The following is an 18,363-nucleotide window of genomic DNA, read 5'->3' as shown; positions in this document are numbered from 1 at the left end:
GCTGGCTCCATGCCTGATCTACATGCCAGATCCATGCTGTTCTCTCCCTCTGCACCTTGACCTCCCTGCCCAAGACCTGGGGAAACTGTTGGGGGCCGTGGGTGCGGCAGGGCTGCTTGTGCCAGGGCTGATCTCCCTGGCACATGCTGGCTGTGATGCTGGCCAGAGGCAGCAGTCTCCTTGTGAGTTGCAAAGACAGGAGCTGGGCCTGAAAACAGACAGTGCTTTGCAAGCTGAGCAGGGCAGCTCTTGCCACTCTGCAAGACAAAGGGCTGCCCAGTCACACTGGTTGCACTACCTGGTCCTTTGGTCTTTCATCCATTTCTGAGAGAGAGAGCTGGGGGAATTGAAAGTGTGTCAGTCCTTAAGGTGGACTGTGGAGGAAAATCTTAGTGTTTGGCTATACTGAAGAATCCCCTTTACTAGACCAGAAAAAGGCACATACGAAATGTGACAGCATTTTGTACCCCTCCTCCGTATTACCCTAACTCAGCCCCAGCCTGAAACTTAAATTCACCTCATTATCAGGCTTTCATTTACCTGCATGTCCTGAGCTGTGAAGCATTTGTTGGTCCTTTATTTGCATGTGCAGCTCTACCTGTTAGAGGGGAAAATACAAGAGAGAGCTTATGCTTCAAGAGCAGTCTTTAGCTAACCCCTTATAGACTTCACAGAGCTTCAAGCTACTAATTGTCCAAGTGATCTCATTAAAGAGCTAAAGATAGCTATGTGGACTCAAATGCTGTAATTTCAAGGGAAAGAATTCAAACCCAGTGAGGCCAGGCAAACACTGATGAGCAAATGAACCTCTGCTGATATTGGCTATGCAGACCCTTAGCTGTCCTCTTCTCCAATTAATTGCTTTGTCCTAATATAGGAGTATTTCATTCCCTCTTGTCAATAATTTCTGCAACTCAATAAAGAAGGGTTCTTTAGCAATGTGGAGGGGATTCTGGCAAGCACCACTGGATTTAGCCTTTATTTTAAAATCACCTCTTGTTTGTGGATTGCCCCATTTCTGAAGTGGAAAATATCGAATGGATCACACTGTATTGTCTGTGTTAACTTTTACAAAATTAATACTAGCCATATAGACCAAACTGAAAAAACTTGAAGCTACAACTCAAAATTACAGCTCTGTACCTTCAGGTTATTATTTGCTTTTTGTAATACTTTTTTCTTTCTTTCCCAAAAGAATGGGTGCCTCCTAAATCCTTTGATGTTGACTCTTTCCTTTTTCAGACAGCTCTTACCTTCCCAAAGCCCTGCAACATTTTCTGTGCTCTTCTTAACTCTGTACAAGTCAATTGTAATCCTCTCTGATCTATCCTCTAGTGACCACAGAACTGATTCACCAAACCTCTGTATGTAGTTATAATCTTTGATACTTTCAGTCATCTTCTCCTACAGCAATGAATTCAAGTTTCCTCTTTCACTTTGTGATTATTACTGCCTCATCTTTTTAGGCGCTGTGCAATCTTGTCATTCCTCTCTTTTTAATATGAAACCTCATAAATCATGTGTCAGACCTTCAGTTCCCCAGTCCTTTTTCGTTCATTCATTCATTCATTCATTATGCTGCTGCCTTACCCATTTTTTGATCTCCTTATCTGCGCATTTTTAAACGCGAGTAAAACCGAGATGTCCAATGCATCCCTAAGTTCTGCTGGCAGCATCCGCCTGTGCAGGCCGAGAGCGCGTCCTGCTGGTGTCCTTGTGGGAATGCAGCCTTGGAAACATCCGCGAGAGTGGGGGGAATTAAACCTGTGGGGTTTATTTGTTTTAAGCAGCAATGTCGACAGTGTCTCTGGCTCAGAGCTGGTGTCTGTGGCACTTGGTAGCTAAGGTAGCAGTGGTGATACGGGGATGGAAGTATCAAGTGGTGGATAATATCTGTTTACACTTAGATTCATGGAAAATCTTCAAACAGAAGTCCAAGAAATGGAATTCATCAAGTTTTCAAAGGGTTTGAACGTCATGAGAAAAGAAGACTTTGCGGCATGGTTGCTGTACTTCACTGATGAGGAAAACAATGAAATTTACTGGCAGAATGTGAAAGACAGAATCGAAGCAGGAGAGGTTGGTACCCAAAGTATACTTTGTTTTCCTTCCTCCTTTCTGTGCACAGGTTTTCATTTGAATGTGGGTATCTAATGAGATAACCAGTTGCCAAATGAAGTATTGCAGCCCTTGAATTGTATACAGGTAAGAGCAATGATAATTGTCCAGCTGAGAAATACAAATATCAATAATGAGTGGGCAGTCACATCTAAACACTAAGCCCCACGAGATTTAATGACATAGAATAATAGGGATTTGAATGTATATTCATTATATATAATCTGAATTCTTTGATACTCTAGAACATCAGTTTGGAAGAATTCAAGACTTTCTGCAAGTTTACAAATAATCTGGAAGACTTTTCCATCGCCATGCAGATGTTTACTGTAGCCAATCGTCCTGTTAAGCGGGGTAAGTGCTGTACATCTTTCATGTGCGTTTTTTTAAAGGAAAAAAATTATTTTAATTACGAAATAATGTAAATTATTATCCCAAAGTACCACAGTGAAATCCAAAAATATTATACTGCTCGTATTTGGACTTAGTTCTATTTCATTAAAAAATAATAATATAAAGTTTCCAAAATGTTTTCATTTCAAAGTTCTAATGTGCTGTCATATGTGGATTAATGACAGCAGACTAATAAATCATAAAATAGTTTGGGTTGGAAGGGACCTTTAAAGGTCATTTTTCCAAACCTTCTGCCATAGGCAGGGAACTCTGTCACTGGATTAGGTTGCTCAAATCTCCACCCAAACAGACCTTGTACATTTTCAGTGATGAGACAGCCACAACTTTGTAAGTTTCTTCCTTATGTCCAGTCTAAATCTACCCTTTTTCACTTTGAAAGCATTTTGCATTTCCTGTCACTACAGGCATTGGTAAAAACTCTCTTATAAGCTCCCTTGATATAGTCAAAGTCCACAATAAAATCTGCCCTAAGGTATCTCTTCTCCAGGCTGAACAACCCCAACTCTCTTGGCCTTTCTTCACTGAAGAGGTGCTCCATCCCAAAAATTACTACATAATTTTTGTGGCCCTCCTCTGGACTCACTCCATGTTCTCCTTGTGCTGAGGAGATTGCGTTATGCAGTTATGTCTATTAAAAAGAAACAATGTCATAAAGTGGGGTTTAAAATAAAGATTTCAAGGAGGGGAGTTGCTTCCTTCCCATATAGGAGAAAGAGGAGCAATGAATCAAAAGTTTTATGGACATACAAATGCTTTTTGTTTTAATCCTGAGGTTGTAGTTAGTTGTTACTCTTGAAGGACAAGTCTCATAAGTTATTTCAAAATAGCAACATTATTAAAAAGTTCCTAAGGAAATTTAAAGAGATATTAACATTCATTGAAATTAATATTTGATGGGCTCATGTGAAAAAAGATGAAAAATGTGACAAGATGGAAAGAGAAATACATATTCTTGAAAGATATATGTTTGGATGGGGTTTGAACCAAAGAAAACTGGGGGATTTGCAACTTGTGACTTTCATTACATTAGTCTGTTTTTGTGCTGACCCCCACTGTAATCAAAATCAGCCAGCTGCTGAGGTAACTCACAGATGTTACATGCCTGTATGTCTAATTCTCTCCTGAATCTGGCTGAGTTCTTTCTCCTGGTGTTTGCATGATGATGTGGACATTATCATGGGTATTCACACACATATGAACATTTATCTAAATATTAGACATTCTTTTAGTCGTTCCTTTTATTCTAGATTTCTTTTTCTTCTAATTCACAACTCATCTTTTCTCTCTGATAAGGTGGGCCTTCTTTGCTTGAAAATTGTTATGCCCCACTGTTGTAGAAGATCTGCTTTTATTGATGTTACATTCAAAGAAATGATAGTGCCATGTCTGGATTTAAATTCAGCTTCAAAAGATGAAACAGTTAACATCTTTCCAAAGACAAAATTAAGACTACTATAAACATCCCATGTTTTATGTCTTTTTCAAGTTGTGATATATCCTTATACAGAAGGATTTTTAACTTAATTATATTTAAACCAACTGTGAAATAATCAACTACATTTATACAGGAATTGTTGAAAGAGACGAAGATGAGAGCTATGTCAGGAATGCTGTTCCCTCTAGTAAGCTTCAGAAATAATCATATTTATAACACTATTTATAAACAGCACTTGTTTATGAGAGCAGAACCACGTTAATATTGCATTTATGACTTCATTGGACGACTTTCTGTAATAGTCTACAATACTGCTACACTTCATTAACTTCCAGTTCCTTTTTGAAATTCACACTTCCATGATGCCTTCAAAAATGCATCCAATTCATGTGTTGTGACTGTGCTTGCTACAATAAACAGTAATCCTTCCACTCTTACGAGCTGCTGTTTTGTGGCAGCCCCACACACTTCCTCATCTCTCTTGAGCCAAAACTCCAAATTCTGTGCACCACAGGACAAAAAGAGGGGCTAGTGGGTGTTTCTATACTGCACGTGGTGGTGTAAAGAGAGAAGGAAAAAGAGCTGAAGATGAAAGTACACCTCCAGAGAGGTATGGCAGTTTTTTCTGCCACAAATCCTCAGTAACTCAACATCATTTAAGATGAGCTAGCCAGCTTCTCTCAAAACCAGAACTGCAGATATATAAAGCCATGTACTGGAAGCAGTGCATTGACCATTTGATGGTCTGTGTTTCTGCAGAGTTGCTGAGGAGATTGTTAGTTGAGGTGGAGCATATAACCTGCAGTTCTCTGAGAAGAAGAGTTTTCATGTAGAATGAATTGTCATGAAGCTGGCTTGATATAAAATGGTAAGGTTTCTAATGAGAGGATAGTGAGGCAAATACCATTTGTATGAACAGGAAAGAGCCAAAAGTATGTAAATTTTCATCTATTTCTAGCAAAAATTATCACTTGTACTGTTGCTTGAGAAGCAGTGCCTTGCTAAAGCTTATGATAAAATGAATAGTGTTACAAAAGAAGAAGCATGTGGTATTTTCTGGATCCCCAGGGTGAAGGAGGAATTGAGAATCTAACTCTATGTTCTTAGAAGGCTAATTTATTATTTTATGTTACTATATTAAAGAATGCTATACTAAAACTATACTAAAGAATAGAGAAAGGATACAGACAGAAGGCTTAACAATTAAAATTAACAATACAGACAGAAGGCTTAACTAATTAAAAACTCATGACTGACTCCTCAGAGTCCCAACACAGCTGGACAGTGGTTGGTCATTAAGTCAAAACAATTCACATGAAACCAATCAAACAACTACCTGTTGTATAAACACTCTCCAACCACATTCCAAAGCAGCAAAACAGGGAGAAGCAATGAGATTATATTATTTTCCTTTTTCTCTGAGGCTTCTCAACTTCCCAGGAGAAATCCTGGCGAAGGGATTTTTCAGGAAATATGACAGTGACAGAAGAACACATGAACTGAGTCCTCCTAGTAGTTTACTAGTTTACACATCCCAAATTCTCCAGTTAGGATGCCCACAAGCCATTGTAAATTGGACAGAATCCTGCTGTTTATAAGCTTTCTGTTTTCTTTGCAAGTTCAGTCACTTGTGATGTAATATTTTGTCTTTATTAGCTGAGTTCAAGAGAGCAGTGAAGGTGGCAACAGGACAGGATCTGTCAGATAATGTTTTGGATACCATCTTCAAGATTTTTGATCTAGATGGAGATGACTGCCTCAGCCACAGCGAGTTTCTTGGAGTCCTGAGGAACCGAATTCATCGAGGCTTGAGGGTAACACGCTGACATAATTGTTTGTAAATATCACAGATGATTTCTACAACTCTCTTGTAAATGCTTGTAGAAACACAGGTAGAGTTAATGAATAGAAAAATATATATCTTTTAAACTGAGTAGTCCTTACTGGGATGAATCTGGGATGAGTGCTGCCACTAAGAATTTGTTATTACACATGTGAACTATGGAAGCAGCAGCACATTATATATTGTATTTACACAGTCTGGGAATAGGAGTCTTTTTTGTGTAAATGCTAAACACACTTTAACTTTATTAACAGGTACCACAGCAGCAAGGCATTCAAGGTTTCTGGAAGTGTGTGAAAAAAGAAAGCATTAAAGAAGTCAAAGAACTTTGGAAGCAAACTGGGAAAAGTCCTTTTTAAAGCAGTCCATTTTTCTTTTGCTTAAGTGGTTTTTCATTAGGGGAGTTTGTCTGTCCTGTTTACATAATAACTAAATCAAAAATGCTCCTTTTTTTTAGCTATAGTTAAAGTTTAGTTAACCCAGACTCCAATGCAATTATTTTATAATCATTACAGTGCAATCAGTTTGGTTTACAGAACTGGTGTCGCTTTTGGCCTCCATACCAAAGTACTCTTGTTCTGGGGAATAGTGTTGTTTACTGCTCTGTAGGATACAGGATGCACAGGATTGAATCATGGCCCCAGGCACGAACATCACAGCAGTATCATCTCCTGTTGAAGGAGTGAACATCATCTCAGCCACCCACACAGCAGCTCTCCTTCTCCAGCAAGGGCAGAGGTCCACAAGGCAAAATCACTTGCACAACACATTTTAAACCAAGTTATCCTAAATCAAAAAGGAAAATTCACACCTTGTTATGGGGATCGGCTCATGTGCTGGTTCCTGATGCTTGATTCCACCAGTTCCTGTGTAGATGTCTGGTTTGTCTGCCCTCATGGTGTTATTATTAAACTGGAAAAATATAGGACTGATGGGCTTGATGCAGGGTTTAAAAGTTGTACATTGATCAATGAGTGTGTATTGAGTGTCTCAGACCTCTTCCACATAGTATAAATGGGAAGAAAAAAATCCTCATTCTATCAAACACAGTGGTAGCTACAATTTGACTCATTACTATTTCGCGTTAGTTATATTGCAGAAGATGAATGTGTAACAAATAGTTGTTTTATCTCACTAAAAGTTGTGACAGGAAAACCTGAAGTATCTCAGGAAATCAAGGTTATAATAAGCCATTGTTGAGGTATGTCCAATAAAAAACCAAATACAAATATCACTCCAAATGCAAAGTTAGACCTAAGATCTTGAACACTAAAAAGAGGAACAAATCAAGACTAACACTTAGAAATTACAGATGAACATTTTTTTGCAATAAGATAAGGTGCACCTCTATGTACACTGATGTGCATGTTACATGTTTTGTTTTTCTTACAATCCCAGGAGCCAAAAGCCAAGTCCAGATCACTCTTCCTAGTTGGCCATATATATAGGAGATAGACTTATCTGTAAAGCCTGTCCTCTTTCCCACTCTCAATTGTCTGACTTGTCTTGGCTGGAGTGAAAGCTTAGCCTTTCAGGATAGGTTTGTGGTAATAGAGTTAATAGACTCAAAACATGGACTAGGGAAATGTCTCAAAAAAATAACAAAGAAACCACTCAGTGAGGAACTATCCATCCGTTTGTTGCATTACATCAGCTGTGTTTGCTTCAAAGCTCAACGTGTGGTGCTTGGTTGTCGTTTCTTTGGGGTTTGTAAGAAGAGGGGCAATTTCCATGATAGGTAAGACATCAGGGCAGCTCTCACTTGGTGCAGGGACAGGAGAGAATGCATCAGGAAACGCTAAAGGTCCCTCCTAAGAAATACTGAGATTACTGAGAATGCGTTTGATGTGTCAGTAGCTGTCATGTTTGTGCTGAGGACAAGCCCTCCTGCCTGAGCCTCGGCACAGTGGCTCCTAGGGAACACAGTGAGAGACCAGCAAAGCAACTCCTCCCTCGTGGCCTCAGCTTGGAGCTTTAATCTAAAGTGTTAAAGAGAAAATGCTGGTAGTGCTGTCATGCACATGCACCCAGAACAAGATCATGCCTGTGGGGATGTCCTGAGACTATCTGGAAGATCATGCACCAGTGACCATCAAGGATCTCTTTTTCCCCAGGAAAAAATCCAAATGAAGTAAATGCCTCAAACTGAGCTCATGCAGTGCTATGTGGGCAGCAGGATAGCAGGTGCTGGTTTTCTTTGTGTATTTGGAAATTGTTTGTTGCTTCTCATGGTGGGAGCAAAGGTGGGGCAGTGGGACTGGCACCACAGTACCACAGCCAGCTGCACTTCCCGAATTAGCCAAAAAATGACGCTATTGAGGAAGAGCTGCCCTGGCACACAAGTGTGTATGTGTTCACCCAGTGTGCTTTGTGCCAGCTCTGGCTTTAATGCAAGGCTGCCTTTTATTTGTTGCTGTTAATATTTTGGCATATCATTTTTACTTTGGAGTGGAAATTATTCCCTAGCATTTTATTCTGTGTGAAGTTAATAGGTTTATGATGTTTTTTATTGCTTTTGTGGTTTCTTCTGTTTACTAATTACTTCCTTATTACAAGCTGTTTGGTTTTCTTTTGGAAAAATCAACTCATTTAGCTTTAGTGTATCTAGAAGTTTAATTCCTCAGTGCTCATTTCTATCTGGGTTTGTGCAATCAGCAGTATCTGCTTTCAGGGATTTCAAGTTTTATTTTCTAGCAAAAGCTTTAATTTCAAGTTCAGAGGAAAAGCAAAGGGATATGCTTGGGTTTGATATGAATTTTGTTTTGTGTCTATAGTAAAAAGAAAAAAAAGATTGATTGGAAATTAAAACAGACTTATGAATAATTTTCAGAAGTAATCCTGAAAGTGCAGCCAGGAAGGAACTCCTTTAAAGGCCAGGGATAACTTGTCCACCAGACTTGAAGAATCAGACTCTGCATTTAATTTGTAAGTTTATTGTTATTTGTCAACTAAAACGGTTTGTAAAACAGTCTTAAAGTAATTTCTCATTTTTAATATCTTAGATTAAAAGAGATATTTATGTATTTAGATACACCCTGTTTTTTAAGAAATTCATTATAGTTTAAGTGTTTGATGCTTTAGTTCCTTTTAGTCACTGTATGATATTTGCAGCTTGCTGTGAGCATTACTTAACACAATTTAGTTAAGGCTTATGCCAGCTACCAGTCTAAATATATCAATTGTGATTTGTTTTAACATAAAGAACTCTTCCTCTGAACAGGAATGTATAGAAAAGCTAAATAAAATCAATTTTTTCATCTACATTGCATCTGAATTTTGCATAGAATAAAAATGAACACATTGCACATTGCAAAAGTATCAAAAATTGATATAACATATCAAAAGGATACACAAAAGCAAGTGCAGTCACCTACAGTGTGTAACTGCTTTACAGAATTTTAGTTGTTGTATCCCCATAGCACTTCTTGCATTTCTTTGTTTGTTTACTTTAAGATAATGTCTAATAGCCATTTATTTTTCATTTCCAAATGAAGCAAAGGCAAAAATGCAGTGTGATATACTAGAAGTAATCGAAACTCATTGATTGTTTCTAGAAATTAATTCTGGTGTCTCAGTTTGTACAAGCCTCTTTCTAAAAGCAGAAGTCCCTTTGGGTTCAAACCAAGCTGGCAGGTTTTATCAAAACAGGCAACAATGAGGAGTACATGTTCTGCATAGCAGACAAACAACCAGGCCATGGACTGTAGTTTCATGGCACTTCACATGTTCAATGCATATGACATAAAAAGGATCACTGCCCAGTTAAGGGCAAGAATGGGAACAATCACGTTGCTTAGAGGAAGTATAAATTTCAGGTATAATGACCATACTTGGACTAAAACATAGAAATGGATCAATAAGTGTACATCAAAATTTAAAATGAGTTTTCTTCTCATGCTGGAGTTCTCCCAGAAAAAGGGCAAGCATGCCTCATACCTTCAGCTTTATTTTTTCCTGTAAAACAATCACAGCTGGTTCAGGAAACTACTCCAATGCAGAAAAAAGCCTTCAGTCATTCTAAACAGAAAATACGTGCCCAAATGATGTTGTGGTCATTATTAGTGAGATCCAAGTTGCCCCAAGAAACAGCTCCTGTAATGCAGTTGGTCACAAGGGAAGCATCAAGATGGCAGATGTAGACACACTCTTCTAGTGCCCAGCTGGCCACAGAAGCTCCTGCTGCAGAAGCTGGAGATATCATCCAACAAGAAGCTGAAAGCCCTTTGCAGAACAGAAAACCTGAGAGACTTGAGCATGCACTAAATTAATCAGCAAACAAGTGTGTGTCTCTTCACTCATTTATTTGAATGTTTCCCGTTGGCTTTGTTTATTAAACAGTTCCTAGCTGGCTCAATAATAAAAAAAATCATACAGCATATGTGGAGACAGATTTCCCATTAGGCTGATGTTGGCTTAGTTAATGATGTTTCCAGTTCATTAATTGGAGTGCCCTAGTGCAGAGCTCTGCTTGCTGTCCTGGGCTGCTGTTCCTGCACGCCAACATTGCAGGGAACCTGCTCAGCACTGCTCACACCTGCAGGGGCTCTGCCACAGCATCTCATGCCCTGAGGAGTAAAAGACCATGGTTTTCCTCACCTGTGTGCCCATTGTGAGTTTAGATTGAATGCTAGGGGAAAAAAACTTCAGATAAAGGGTTGTCAAGCACTGGGGATAAGCTGTCCATGGAGGCAGTTGTGTCACCATCCCTGGAGGTGTTGAAAAGATGTGTAGATGTGGCACCTGGGGACATGGTTTAGTGGTGGTAGACATGGCAGTGCTGGATTTATGGCTGGACTTGGTGATCTTGGAAGTCTGTTTTAAATGAATCTGTTATTCACTTCTGCCTCTGGCAGAAGGCTGGCCTGCCTTTCCAGGCTGAGTGAGTGGTGGAAGTAACATGGGAAGGCACCAGGCTGTGGGAGAATGGACACAACACCTTGCAGAACACTGTTCATGACTGGGTTTGTGTTGGCCAGATTTCAGACACACAGGTTTGAAAAGATAGAAGGAGGAATATTCCATAGGTAATCCAGAGGAATGTGTGAGAGTTTTTCTCATGGGATTTCAGATGCAAGCTCACTGCTTTGAAACAGCCTTGGAGGGCCTGGCCTTTCTCCATGGACTGCAAAGGGAGCACAGAAGATGAGCCTCTCTGGACTAAGCCTGTACTTTGTGAATGCCACAAGCACTTTCCTGGAGAAAGGATGTTCTACAGAGGAATTCTACCACAACACTGTGCCTCAAGTCCACTGCTCTAGGGAAAATTTCTCAGCTTTAATGTCAGCCCATGGAGCAACTGGCTCTAAACCACCCCAAAGAAAACCAATTGTTTTCATTTAAGACTTTCCAATAAAGTGTTTTAAAATTTTCTTCTTTTTTCAGGATACAGATTTTTTGATTTAAATTATGTGGCCTCTTACTGTGGTTTAATCTACTTTGAAACTGATTCTGTTGGAATGAGCAGACATTACTGAAAAAGTGGTGTACATCACTTAAATAATGCACAGAAGGTAATTCGTAGAGCAATGCCAAATGAGTCACAGGGTGGAAGATGACATTTGCTGTTGAAAAGAAAGGATACCAAAATACAATGCTTTGCCACTAATCTTTAGAAAAGAAGACTAAATTATAAGTCCTGAAGTCAAAAGAAGAAACAGAAGAGCTATTAGAATAAATTAAAAATTAAGCAAACATGAATATCATTGAACAAAAGGATGCTAGGTAAGCAAGAACTGAATAAATATGGCTGAAAGTAGGTTTTTTAAAATGCTGTTTGACCAAAAATGCGTCCTTACAATTTATAAATTTGATTCAGTCCAAAAAAGGGATAGTAATCCCTGGTAGTTGGTGTGCACAAGATTACATGATCTGTACTAGAATGTGAAGAGCAAACAATTTACATAATCTCTGTTGTGTTTAAGTGTAAATCAGGAATTCAAAGCCTCCAAAACTTTGATTTGTCTCATATTACAAGGAATAAATGAGATAAATTATGATTTTTCATCAGTCTTCATCTAAGAAGTTTGGTTTCTTCTGCCTTGGGATTGCATGCTCCTGGAGTTTAAGATGAGCTACTTTGAGAGGAAAAAAATACAGAAGCAAAAAGGAAATGAAATTGTTGGAGATTATAACCTCTAAATAGTAAAGAGAGAAGTTCTGAGTAACAAGAATGTTTGCAGGGCCTTGCTCTGGGACCAACAAACATCTGGAGGACTGCAGCAGACCCTAACTGGTGCTGAGGCTGCAAAGGGAAATGTTTCACTTCTCTTACACATTTTTCAATGTGACTAAAGCAGGTGGGCAGCCAGAAGTGGAGGTGTGCTGTGAAAATGGACAGGAGATGCCTTTTGTTTTTCAATATTTGACAGTCATGGGATCCAGTGAGAGTATGGTGAGCAGCTATTCCCACAACATGACATTCTGAGTTGCTCTACACCTTCCCAGAATCTGCTCCACGTGTCATTTCTTGTCCCTCCCCACAAATGAGGCAGCAAAGTTTGCATAAGCTGCACTGCAGCCATTTGAAGCCAAACAAGTTCAGCAATTCCTAGCAGAGCTTCCTTCCATCCTGCATGACTTCTATTCAAGGAGCTGATTTCTTCTCAAGAGGTCCTTGTAGAGACTTCCCAGGTGGCTTTCAGGAGTGGAAGATGATAGTTCCTGCCAGCTGTGCCAAGGGGCTTCTTGTGCAGCAAAACTCCTCAGTGGGGGGCACTGTCTGGGGATAAATAATCCCTCTCTGCCACCTCACAACCTTGGTGTTGCCCTTGTTTAATTCAGTCTCGCTTCAGTTCCTGTCATTCTGGAAATGCTGCAAGGAAATGCTGCTGGATTGTAGCTGATAGAGTTTGTCCTGTCCAAGGTTTATACTGCAGCCACTGGCCTTCCATCCTGCCCAAGGCATCTGTCTGACCCAGAACTGAAACACTGGCTGTGTCACAGCTTCCAGCTTTGTCAGCGTCAGACTGCATCCGAACCACATGTGGCTGTTCCTGCAGCTCAGTATGGACCTGCTAAAAGGGGGGAGTGTCAGCACACATGGCTCCACTGATACCTCTGTGGGTGAAACTGCAGTTTTGTGTCAGCAGGGAAGACTGGGATAGGGAGGATCATGTTGGATCCCCTCATGTCTTCCCTAGCATAGTGAACTATTTGCTGGCTAAACGTTTTTATTCATGGCTGTAGTCCTTAGTCTTCATGTTAGGAATTGTGTTTATTGTGAATGGGATTTTGTAAGAAAAGTTGGTGGAAGCACAGCCAAGAGGATGGTCAATGCACAGTAACAGCAGGAGTCAGTTACAGCCACAGTAACATGCAGGACATTATTGGTAAAATTTGTTTGTAACTTTGCTTCCCAGGTCCAGGTCCCTTCTTAAATTCCTGAAGGCTTGGAAGTACAATGTTTCTTCACTGAATACACTACTAAGAAACTAACCCAGCAATTAAATTATTAAAAGTGCATAGAAGTATCAAACTCAGGTCCTTCTAAAAGCATTATTAACAAATACTATTTTGACACCAAGAATTTAAATGCTTTCCCATTGTCTTGAGGCCAAGTGTTAACAGTCCCATGAGATCTTGAGGTAAAGCACATGCCAGCAATTGTGGCATGTTTTGATACTCTTAAGAAACAGAATCATGGAATCATTAGGGTTGGAAAATGTCGGAGAATGACTTAAAGAAAAGGCCATGAGACATAAAATTGAGAGAAAAGTATAAGGGAAAAGTAAGGCCGTTTCTAACAGTTCTCAGCCTTCTGACTTGTATAAACAATTAGACTCTCTCAGGCATCATTCTATAAACAATAAAGTTCTCAGCTTGTCTTCCCATGGCAAGCAGAACACCGTCCTTGGGAAGGCCTGTTATCCTGAGAACAGATGTAGAGGTTTTGGGAACACTAGTTTCTGTTTTAGTTTCTGGTTTCTGTTTTGGTTTCTGTCTTTAATAAACAATTGTAGGTATTCTAAAACAAAGGGAGTGGTTAGAAATTTCTCTGTTAGCCTATCATGACATTGGATTACAGAATATTCATGGCGTTCGTTAGCACTGTTATTTAAGGTGATTGATTGATCAATAAAGTCGGACTTCGATGCATTACCAGGATGGTCGCTCTCCCCTTCACTTCAATATATGGTGACCTCCGACCGTGATAGCGAACACCACGGGGAAGCGAACGCCACGCGAAGTGAAGACAGGTTCGGGTTCCGTAAGATCGAAACTGCAGCCGGAACGGCGAAGAAGCGCGGAGGACAAAGCGGAGGGTAACCCGCCGGCCCGCGCCGCGCTGCGAGCGACTATACAGATAGGCTCGTCCGAGACATGCGGCCGCGACCTTGATTTGAAGAGCTGCAACGTGCGCACATAGGTATGGAAAGGCAAGCCGCATATGAACTTTTTATTACCCTTTTGCAAAAACGGCAAATTAAGGGACTAGATTTACAGAAAGAATTACCAGGCCTTTTAGCGTATGGCCTAGAAAGGGGGATCTTTATAAATCCTCACACAGTTCACGAATTGTCTGAGTGGCGTAAATTTGATGATTTATTGTGGCAGGCTACGTTAGATGATGATAAAACTGCTAAGAAGTGGGGTAAATTATGGCGGGTCGTTAACACCGAACTGTTGCGGATTCAAGCTGAAAAAAGGGCTGCTCACCAGGCTACTGCCGCTTACGATCGTAACAAAGAATGCGATCAAGATAGGGAATTTGATAAGAACGCGGGAATTCCTCTTGGTCCCGCGACGCGGACAGTTTTATTACCTGCTTCACCGCCTCCCTCGGAAAGCCAGGCTATGAGTCACACTATGAGCCAGGCGCAGTCCGCCTCGCTGCCCGCCGCGCAGCCCCCCCTAACGAGCCAAGCTCCGCGGGGTGCCTTGTTGTCTGCTTTGCCGCAGGCTACACAGAGCACCTCTGACTCTCCCGTACCTGCTGCGTCTCAGCAGCTGGGGCCAGATACGTGTTCTCCGTTCCCGATAAGCGATCAGCCGGTCCCTGGGTCGGAAATCGGCTTGGCGGCGGCGATTGCGAGGGAAAGACGGGACGCGTGGGCTGCCTTGGCCAAAGATGCAATTGACAAGGGAGATCAAGAGCTGATAAGTTCGGCTCGAGAATTGGCTTGTCCGGTTGTCTTTAACCCCCAGCCTGGAGGAGGTTTTCAAGCCACAATTAGCGCTCTTGACTGGAAGCTGTTATCTCAGTTGCGAGCTACTGTTAGTCAGTTTGGCTTTAAGAGTGAACCAGCTAAGCAAATGCTCGATTATATTTTTGACACCAGTATCCTTCTTGTTAATGATTGTCGTGGGATAGTTAAATTAATTTTTACTCAACATCAACAATTGCTGTTTAACGCCCACTGGCAAGCTTTAGCTAATGAGTGTGTGGCAGTTCAAAGACAGCCGGGGGATCCCTTGCATGGTATCACTATTAATGAGCTTATGGGGCTGGGACCTTTTCTTCGTACTGATGCACAAGTTTTAATAGGTCAAGAAAAGTGCCGGGAGGCAATGCGGTTAGTCAGACTCGCGATAGATAAGGTAAAGGAACCAGGAGGGGTACCAGTGTATATGGGAATTAAGCAAGGCAAAGATGAGACCTTTGGCGCTTTTGTTGATAGAGCTGCGGCTGCAATTGAGAGAGCCGGAGTAGCAGAATTTATGCGCGAGGCTCTCCTTAAACAGTGTTGTATTCAAAACTGTAACTCTGCTACTAGAAATATACTTAACACCTTAGGTGCAAATTGGACTATCGAGGAAGCATTAGAGAGGATGGCGCTCATTCCTACTGGCCAGCAGGCTTTTGTGGTAGATGCACTTAAACAGATAGGAATAGGTTTGCAAGAACAGGCAAGGTCCTCTCAGAGTCAGGTGTTAGCCGCTTTTGCACCTCTTCAAACGTCCGCTGCGTTTGCAACATCAAATAAAGAGGGCCGCACGAAATGCTGCGAAGGCACGGGCCGCTTGCGCCGGGAATGCCAAGCACCGAAGAAGCCGCCGCCGCAGGAGCCGAGCCGCGCCGCCCCGAGAGCGGAGCCGCCGCCGCAGAAACCAAGCCGCGCCGCGCCGGAAGTGAACAAAGAGCGCCGCGGGGGGAGCGACCGGAGCCGCATCGCCCTCATGTGTGAACTGGGGGCCAGATGTCCACGGGCGGCCAGTTGCTGCTTGGGAACAGTGACTGGACATCAGAGAGCAGGTGATGGAGGAGCAATCATGCTGTGCATTGATAGTTTTCGTCCTGCTGTTTAGATCGACCAACATCTTTTCTGGGCTCTGATGAGTGTCCAGCGCCATCCATTTTCAGGGCTAGTTACACACTCCTTAGCGGATTCCGACTTCAGAGTGCTTTTTCGAGCGGGAGCGTTTCTCCCTCTGCCCCGTAGCCGGCAAAAGCTACAGTTTAAGATCTAACAGCCGTAATAACTGTGACTCTTGTCAACAAAAGAAAAGATTCCTATTGCAATTAAAAGACTAGTGAAACTAAACAAACAACACCAAGGACTATTGCTGTCAGGATGTTTTTCACCTAAGTTGGTAAAGATCTTTTGTTCTCCCCAGCACAGACTGTAAAGCAGAAATCAGCGTAAAGGCCGATTTGGCTCGGCATTGGTTATGCTGTCTTGGAAACACCTGTATTACCAGAGACTTTGAACATCAGAAGCCCGGATGGCTGGGCCGGTGGAACATTAGACTTTAAAGCTGTGCTTTGAAAAGTTTAAAAATGTTGAGATGTGTTGGATTGATTGTATGAGTGAGATGTTGTGAGTGTGTTTTTGGTATAAATGCTGCAGCAAAGACGTGAGAAAGGTTGTTTTGGTTGAGTGCTTTGGAATCGGGCCCGTGAGTGAGTTATAGTGAATGCCATATATTATTTCTATGGTAAGTTTTATCTGTTATTAAGTAGTTTAAGTTGGGTTATCAATTAAGTGCCATTAAATGTTAAGGTTAAGTTTGTTGAGCTTGTTTTCGGTTGGGTTCGAGGTCTTTTAAGTTTAAATTATATATAGGTTTGAGTTGTGTGGGATTTGAAGAAAATTAATTTTTGCTAAGTATTATTAAGTAAGTTAAGTTAGATTCTGTTAAGTTTGAATTAGATTTAAGTGATTTTACATGATTTGCAAATAAGTCTGTTAAGTTAAATATTTTAAGTGCTTTAAATGCATACTACTTTTAAACCACTCCAAATTAACAAAGGACTGAGAATCACCCAGTTGATGCCATTTGAGCCAAATGACTAAAGGATTACAAACTGAAAACTGACTTTGAACATTTCTGGGAAGCTCATGAAAAAAGGTGGATGTGATAACTTCAAGGACAGAAAGAATCATTTTCAGGCTTTTTCACCTTCTCTCCAGGTTCGCATGAATGAAAACAGTTAACAGCTTTCTTTTCTTAGTCCAATTACCACCTGTTGTGCAATGCCTGATAAGGCCTTAACAGCCGTTGCCGGACGACCAGAGAACTGATTGACATTATTGAATCATTATCATCTTTACATATACGAGGACTGGCAAAAGAGGACTGTTTTGAATATCACAGCCTAAATTGTGCTGCTTGGGTTGCACTGTTTTGTGGGAGTTGTGATCAGTTGTTACTTTTTCATTTATGGTGCCACACCTGTAATTATAGGCACATCTGGGAACATAATTGGGAGCAGGCACTACGGAATTAGACAAGGCTAAACACTGCTTCATCTTCAGACCTTTATAAATCTCATGAGCAAAAATCTTAGCTTATTATCGATGGGAGGTACAGTGTATTTTGAAAAAGGTTAAAGATCAAAGTACATCATATATAGCCTCAATAAGGTGTAGAAAACTGGTGCCTTTAACACAACATTCTGTTGTAGGCCCTATAAGAACAGATCCCAATCAAGCATTAGATAATTGCAGTTCAGCTGTGATTACTCTAAATTTCCAAAGGATGAGTCAACATAAACAGACATGGGCTGCTCTGGATTCATCTCTAAGTCTGGAAATAGTGTCTAAACAGCTTTATAACCAGTGTAAAGGCTCTACTATTATGACACCTAGGAAATTACCCACAGGGATATTTTTGGTTTGTGGGGATAGAGCCTGGAATGGAATACCAGCCCAGGCGCAGGGTGGATCTTGTTATTTAAGCAAGTCATCATTTTTCCACCTCTGAGCACAGGTTCTGATCCTTCTCCACAAGATCACATTTCTGACACTAAGTGTCCTGTTTATCCTCAGGCCTTTGGTGCAGCTGAGCCCTGGCAGAGCGGGGTCTGCACTTCTCTTGACATCTGGTAATGCCTCCTCCACGAGAGTTTCTATGAGGAAAAACTTCACCATTATCTTACCTTGTTGCATTCAAAAAATAGTAAGATAATAGAAAAAACCTGCAAACTAACCTCCTTTCTTAAAAAGAAAAAACGGGGGAAATGTCGGAGAATGACTTAAAGAAAAGGCCATGAGACATAAAATTGAGAGAAAAGTATAAGGGAAAAGTAAGGCCGTTTCTAACAGTTCTCAGCCTTCTGACTTGTATAAACAATTAGACTCTCTCAGGCATCATTCTATAAACAATAAAGTTC

At 41.0% G+C, this 18,363-nt stretch overlaps 1 protein-coding gene across 1 annotated transcript in view; it reads left to right on the top strand.

The window, feature by feature from the left end:
* The window catches only part of MICU2 (mitochondrial calcium uptake 2), a 131,967-nt gene extending 125,557 nt beyond the window's left edge, over positions 1-6,410 (top strand). The window contains exons 9-12 of the mRNA XM_054271808.1: positions 1,908-2,079; positions 2,364-2,472; positions 5,624-5,781; positions 6,065-6,410. Of these exons, the coding sequence (XP_054127783.1) occupies positions 1,908-2,079; positions 2,364-2,472; positions 5,624-5,781; positions 6,065-6,169 (544 nt within the window). The 3' untranslated portion in view covers positions 6,170-6,410. The remainder of the gene's footprint in view (positions 1-1,907; positions 2,080-2,363; positions 2,473-5,623; positions 5,782-6,064) is intronic.
* Positions 6,411-18,363: the final 11,953 nt, after the last annotated feature.

This window comes from Melozone crissalis, unplaced genomic scaffold (assembly GCF_028551555.1).
Source record: "Melozone crissalis strain CALT ecotype California unplaced genomic scaffold, PUWL_Pcris_2 ptg000013l_1, whole genome shotgun sequence".
NCBI classification, from domain to species: domain Eukaryota; kingdom Metazoa; phylum Chordata; class Aves; order Passeriformes; family Passerellidae; genus Melozone; species Melozone crissalis.
Note: the sequence above shows the minus strand (reverse complement) of the source record. Positions and strands in the feature narration are given on the sequence as shown.